This window comes from Lactuca saligna, chromosome 8 (genome assembly GCF_052625555.1).
Source record: "Lactuca saligna cultivar CGN05327 chromosome 8, ASM5262555v1, whole genome shotgun sequence".
In the NCBI taxonomy this organism is placed as follows: domain Eukaryota; kingdom Viridiplantae; phylum Streptophyta; class Magnoliopsida; order Asterales; family Asteraceae; genus Lactuca; species Lactuca saligna.
In genome coordinates, this window is record NC_136424.1 from 96944082 (window position 1) to 96951298 (window position 7217).

Sequence of the window (7217 nt, forward strand, 5' to 3'; positions counted from 1 at the left end):
GTGATCGTACCGCTCCTCATGTTTTATGATTCATGTGATATGGTTCTGGGGGATACTCTGATGTTTAAACTATTTTGAAAATAAGATGTATGAACTTAATGCTTTTTAAATGAAATAAAATGTTTTAAAGTGGCTCAAATTTTTGGTCGTTACACATTCTCGCCAACATTTTTCTGTTAACACTTTGTGACCGGTGAGTTTTGTTTTTTATGTAACTCTTGCTCTCTCTCATTATCAATTAGACGATAGTATAAATACTAGCATTAGGTAGTAGGTACTTAAGTAATCTAGTAATAAAGAGTAATAGATGTAAAGCTAAAGGGAGTGATAACACATTTAACACTTTGACATGTCACTTTTTGAAGTGTCACATCAATTTTTTTTGTCTTAACACCTAATTCTTAGCATTTCATAGAGAGTGGTAACACTCCTAGCATTTTATTTTTTTTATTTTCTTTTTCAAATTTAATTAAATCATTTTTTTTATGCACAAACATTTAATATTACAAAGATTCTATTTTTTTTTTTTTAAATACAAGCACTTAATATTTAAATAAAAAAGATTTAAAACATAATCTAAATAAAAAGTTTGTGTTTTTCGACAAAAAAATTCCAAATTGTTTAAACTTTGGGACAAAAAATAACAAGTTGTAGAAACTTTGGGGACCAAATATGTAAATTCTTTATCTTCATCCCCAATTCTCTTTCGGAATTCTCTCTTAACGCAAAACCCAAGTTTTAGCAACAAAAATCAAAGCTTCGACATCTTCCATCTGCCAAAAACGGAGGAATCGGCATGCAATCCAGTCAAATACCCTTCATCCAATCACAAGCCAAACAAATATTCTCTCACATCTCGTTAAGTTGGCAACGAATGATCCATGGCGAGCCCTAACGAGCACGAGAGGACGGTGTTCCAAATGAGTTAGCGACCATGACGAGTTTGGCACTTTGACTAATAGAGTGTTGCTTCTTTATTTTAATTTGTCAGAAAACTCACATGTTATGCTCACATAGTCGCATGATGATTTTTATTTAATTGTTTATTATTTGTATTTTAAATGTCTATTGTTTTAAATTTCTATAAGACAATTTTGATTAATAGGTTACAGTGAGTGTTAATTGGGTTTAATACTTTAGTGCTTTGGTAATTAGTATAACTTCATAGATTAAGTATAAATTTATAACTATATATTTTGATTAATTATTAGACTTAAATACATAACATTCTTAGAAAATTTATCTCTTTTAAAGTTGTTTGATATATTATTGTTAATGTTATATCATAATATATATAGTTTTCAGCAATTATTCCTCCTAAGCATCTATCTAGTAGTGAAAAACGTAAAAGAAGAAGAAGAGATGAAGAAGTAAGAAAGTGGGATAGTAGGTCTCTAGATAAGTATATCCAAAAAAAAACCACAAGTTTCTTCTCATAATCAAAACAATAATGACTTTAATGTCGTTAATGTGGGCGTTGATGGAGATCTTGTTGATGAAGTTCATATTTGTACTGCTAATGTCGATAAAGATCAAGTTGATGATGGTGATGACATTGAAGATGATAATGTTGTTGATGTTGATGATGTTAATGATAATATTAATCATGCTGATATATCTGATCCAAAAACTTGGGATAAACTTACTCCAGACATGATCAAGAGTTTGGTAGAGAAGGGTCCTAAAAGAGATTATACTATTGATAAGGGTCCGGTAGATATATTTTCTGGACTGCAACTAGATACACTAAAACTCTATCAAATAAGGAGACTTGTGATAGGGACTAGCTAGTATATTCGAAAGATATTGATAAAGTTTTTTGCTTTTGTTGCAAAATATTCAAAAAAGGGCTCACGAGAGGCTAATTGGCTAATGAAGGTTATGCAGATTGGCAACCTCTTAATGATAGACTTAAAGAACACGAAGTTGGTTTAGATCATCTCACAAATATGGCTACTTGGTTTAAAATGCATCAAATATTGAAAAGTAACAAAACAATTGATAAAGTGGCATACGAAGAATTTAAGAAATGGAGGGATCATTGGAAACAGGTTCTTTTGAGAATAATTGCACTTGTGAAATATCTCGCTTAATGTAATTTAGCATTTCGTGGAAAAAAGAGAAGTTGTATAAAAAAAGTAATGGAAACTTTTTGGGAGCGATTTAGATGTTGGAAGAGTTTCACCCAGTTATGAAAGAGCATGTTCGGCGTATCACAAATGACGGCGTCCATGTACATTATATTGGCCACAACATCCAAACTGAATTGATACTTTTACTAGCTCATGAAATTAAACGAGAAATTATTAAAAAAAATAAAGAAAGCAAAATATTACTCTATCATACTTTATTGTACCCCTGATATAAGTCACCAAGAGCAAATGACATTAATAATGAGGTATGTAAATTTCTCCTCCAGTTTTGTTATCATTGAAGAATCTTTTTTAGGTTTTTAAATGTTGATGATACCATGGGTAAAGGACTCTTTGATATCACACTCGATGAGTTAACATCTCTTTGATATCCAGTTTTGTTACCACTGAAGAAAATATGGCTCTTGCCACAGGTTTGGTGAATTGTTATAATGCTTTTGTGGCTGGAGAACTCTCCCCACAACTTTCATTTGCCGACCTTGATCAGATTCATCATGAAGATGTAAAAGAGATGGATATAACCTGAAAGATGGCCATGGTTGTGTTCAGGGCAAAGCAGTTTTCTAGGAAAACTGGCAAAAACAACTAGAGTGTGAATTCCGACAAAAAGGTCGGATTCAAAAAAGGAAAATTTCGCTGCTACAATTTCCATGAGCTAGAGAACTTTGCTAGGGAATGTACAAAGCCTGACAGAAAGGAAAATGCTGATCAAACCATGGTGTCGGTTACCTATGTCCAAGGCAACAATAGAGGATCCTTATCAACCAATCAACCTGCGAATCTGGCAATGGTGGCTCAATCTTTTGATTGGGAAGATCAAATTCAGGCCCTGAATATTTCAGGACCTGAAAATACTTATTTGTCCTAGGTCAAGGATTGCAAAGAGAAAGAGGTAGGGATAGATTCTGAAGAAGATATGGTGAACCTCCAGTTTTCCTTCATGGTGCAAACCACTTTTGAGCCATCTAAGCCTGAGGTAAGTGAATCCAGTTGCTCTCCATCTTGTGCTAAAACTATGAAATTTTTGCGAGAATCAATAGATTTAATCAAGAGAGAGAACGAAGACTTAAAATATGAGGGATACACACATAGGAAAAACCAAAAGCCCTTAAAGACTCAACTAGAAAATAAAATAAAGGACTTTAGGAAATTACAAGAGGATTACAATAACAAATGTGACAACTATGACCATATCAAACAAAAATTTGAAGCTGTGACCGCTGAACTTGACTCATTGAAAACACGTTTTGAAAATGCTGAATTTAATTTTAAAAAATTCGATTGGTCAAGTGAAACTATTGCAAAAATGATCGAGGGACAAATGCACTGGAGAGATATTACTCATGGAAATCAAATAAAAGTTGGACTAGGATTTGAGAGTGTCCCCCCTCACTTAAATCATAATTACACTGATGTTCCATTATCTCAGGAAGAAATAGATTGAGAACCTTTCTTGTATATGGAAAACGTGCTTCTGAACAAGTTACATGTTCAAACGAAAAAGTTTTGGATACTAACGTTTCAAATTTGCCTGCAGATACGTCCATAGCTCAGGGGGAGCAGAGAGATGAAAAGTCTGATGTTCTTAAGTCTAATAATGATGATGTGTCAAAGTTTGGTGTCAGTCTGTGTAATGAGTCTGCATTAAATTTGAATTTAAACAATTTTGTGTCTGGTGGTATTGTTTTTTATGATGATAAGATTGAAACTGATAATGCTTTGTTTGAAAATGTATCTTTGTCTGATTCAAATGCTTCTACACCTTCCACATCAGCTTCAAAATCCTATGATTGTTATTGCAAATGTGAAAGTGTTAGAAATAAAAACAAAAGAAAGAAATTTGTCAAAAGTAGTGTAAAAACCAATGATAATAAACAAATCTGTTTTTACTGTGGCACTGTTGGACACATTGCAAGAAACTGTTTAAAGCGGATATTTGTATCTCACACATCAAAAAGAGGAGAGAATGAATTTCGGGGACGATATTTAACTAGAAAATCCCCCAGAACTCGTTCTCGAAATGGTGACTTGAACATACATCCAAATAAGAAAATGGCCAATTTTCAAAAGAATAAACAGGTTTTCCATAAATTCATAATAATTTGCCAAAATCAACTCAAGCTAAGTCTAAGTCGATTTTGTCAAAGGGCAGGACCGGATCTTCAAACTCTTTCAGTGGAAAATCCACCGGCTCGAAGCAAACTATCAAAGTTTCAAAACCTAACTTTAAGTGAGTACCATTAACCTCGAAACCTAATGAAAAGGAAAAATCAAATGAAAAATCTGTGAAAGTAAAGGGTAAACCCAGGTTTGTGATGACCTGGGTTCCCACATCTGAATAAATTCGCTCCTTGTGCAGGGACAGTCGCGAAGGAATATCATCAGACCTTGGTATGTCGATAGTGGTTGTTCCCGGCACATGCCAGGAGATATCTCCCAACTGCATGACATTCAAACATTTAATGGGGGCTATGTCTCGTTTGTGGGCGGTGAAGGTGGAAAAATAACTCAGAAAGGAACAGTGATGAACAGAGTGCTTAGTTTTGAAAATGTCAATTATGCTCCTGAATTGAAGCATAGTCTGTTGAGCGTCTCTCAGATTTGCGACAAAGGGTACTCGACGCACTTTACCAACAAAGAATGTCTTATTTTAAAGCTGGGCGTTGTCATTCTGGAGGAGTGGATTCTTGTAAAATCTAAGCGGGTTGGGAATGCCTACATTATAGATATGAACAATAATATTCCCGATGAAGTCACTTGCTTATTCTCCAAAGTCTCAAAATAAAATGTGATGTTGTGGCATCGTCGTCTCGGTCATGCTAATGCAAAGAATCTGAATCGGCTTGCAAAGAATGAAATGATCCGAGGATTGCTATTATAGATTTCATTACGTTTAAAAAGTGTGTTTCATGTGCTCAAGGAAAACATCAAAGCAGGTTAACTTCATCAATGAAGTTCTTCAGTTGTTACACATGGATTTATTTGGTCCGGTTAACGTTCTCAGTATCAACTGCAATTCATACTGGCTCGTTGTGATAGACGATTACTCTCGTTACACTTGGGTTTTCTTTCTGTCTAACAAAGTTGGGATCGCTGACCTCATCACGAAGTTCATTGTGATGATAAAGAACCAGACCAACAATCAAGTGAAAGCGTTGCATATTGACAATGGAACGGAGTTCAAGAATGCTGTTCCTGATCATTTTTGCGTTGAGAAAGGGATTGGGCGTCAATTCAGTTCCGTTCGCACACCACAACAAAATGGTGTTGCCGAACGGAGGAATCGAACTCTTAAAGACGCCACAAGGACGATGCTGTGTGACTCCAAACTTCTTGGTGTTCTTTTTGGTGGAGGCGATTAACATGGTGTGCTATGTTCAAAATCGCGTGCTGATCAACAAAGCCAAAATGAAAACACCGTACAAAATTCTATACGGATACAAGCCATCTGTCAGCCATTTCAGAGTATTTGGCTGCCCTTGCACTATTCTCCACTTGGAATCCAATCCCAAATTCAATGCAAAAGCCGATGAATGTTATTTTGTTGGATACGCTGCTCGTACTGCATACAGGGTTTATAACAAGAGGACGAAACAGATTGTGGAGTCTTTCGATGTTCGTTGGCTTGAAGAGAATGAGACAGACGCTAGAATGGGTCCAGATTGGCTAATTGATTACACATCTCTTTTCAAATCATTCAATGTGTTGTCGGATAATCAATCAGGGTCTACGTCTAGTTCGAAAATCATTATTGAAGATGAAGAGGAAGAAGTTGTCTACAGACCACCATTGGTTTCTTCTGATCCTCCAGTGGTGTCTTCTATTCAAACTGATTCTTCTGAGTCCTCCCCTCCTCAACATTCTTCTCCTAATACTAATGCTACTCCTCTAACTCTGGTGGAAAGAGAGTTCATGAACCAAGAGACTTCCAGTGTAACTTCAAATATGATGGAACTTCTCTTTCCGGAAAGAATCGCTGATGAGTTTGTAGCAGATCTTACAAACGAACCTAGTTCATCTATTGTGGATCATTCAAAAAATGAAGGAGTGTTTAACATCCTTAATCTTCCAGTCTCTATCAATGACATCAGCCGTGAGATCCCTGCTCGCATTCAGCGCGACCATCCTATAGAGAACGTCATTGGCCAGCTGGGCGACGGTGTTCAAACGCGAAGTCAGAGTGGAGCCGTCAATACATGTCTTTACTCCTGCTTTATTTCTCAGATAGAGCCTAAGAATGTCAAAATGGATCTAAATGATCCCAGCTGGGTTGACGCCATGCATGACGAACTTAATCAATTCGAGAAGCTTGGGGTTTGGAAGTTGGTGGAGCTGCCCAAAGGAAAGAAATCTCTTGATACCAGATGGGTCTTTCGGAATAAGCAAGACGACTCGGGTGTTATCGTGCGTAACAAGGAGAGATTAGTGGTTCGCGGGTTTCGGCAAATTGAGGGTCTTGATTATACGGAAGTTTATGCTCCGGTGGCGCGCCTGGAGGCTTTTCGTATCTTCCTCGCATATGCTTCCTACATGAAGTTCACAGTATACCAGATGGACGTCCAGACGGCTTTCTTGTATGCCAAGGTCAAAGAGGAGATTTATGTTGACCAACCTCCCGGTTTTGTTAACTCAAAGCTTTCCAACCATGTCTACAAGTTAGAAAAAGCTTTGTATGGGCTGCATCAAGCTCCTGGAGCTTGGTATGCTACTCTAACTCAGCATTTGCTCGATCATGGATATTCCCGAGGCACCATTGATCAGACCTTATTTATCAAACATATCGGTCTGGATCAAATTCTTGTTCAAATCTATGTGGACGACATTATATTCAGGTCGACAAGCCAACAACTTTGCAAAGAATTCAAAGACGTGATGAAGAATCGGTTCGAGAAGAGTTTGCTTGGGGAGATGACCACGTTTTTTGGGGCTTCAGGTCAAACAATCTTCATTCAGAATCCTTATTCACCAAGCAATGTATGTGGATCATATGCTGGAGAAGTTCGGGTTCCGAGACGAGAAATCTGCTCTTACACCCATGGCGGAGAGACCTTTACTGGCTCCTGA

General features: G+C 36.8%; 1 protein-coding gene across 1 annotated transcript; it reads left to right on the top strand.

Annotated features, from left to right (window-relative positions):
- The first annotated feature begins 5516 nt into the window (after window positions 1-5516).
- LOC145009933 (uncharacterized) lies at window positions 5517-7217 on the top strand. The gene has a single exon (XM_078968545.1). It carries the CDS (start codon window positions 5517-5519, stop codon window positions 7215-7217), a length of 1701 nt encoding a protein of 566 aa, XP_078824671.1.

Coding starts and splice junctions, on each gene's coding strand:
- LOC145009933 (XM_078968545.1), top strand. CDS start 5,517: ATGGTGTGCTATGTTCAAAATCGCGTGCTGATCAACAAAGCCAAAATG.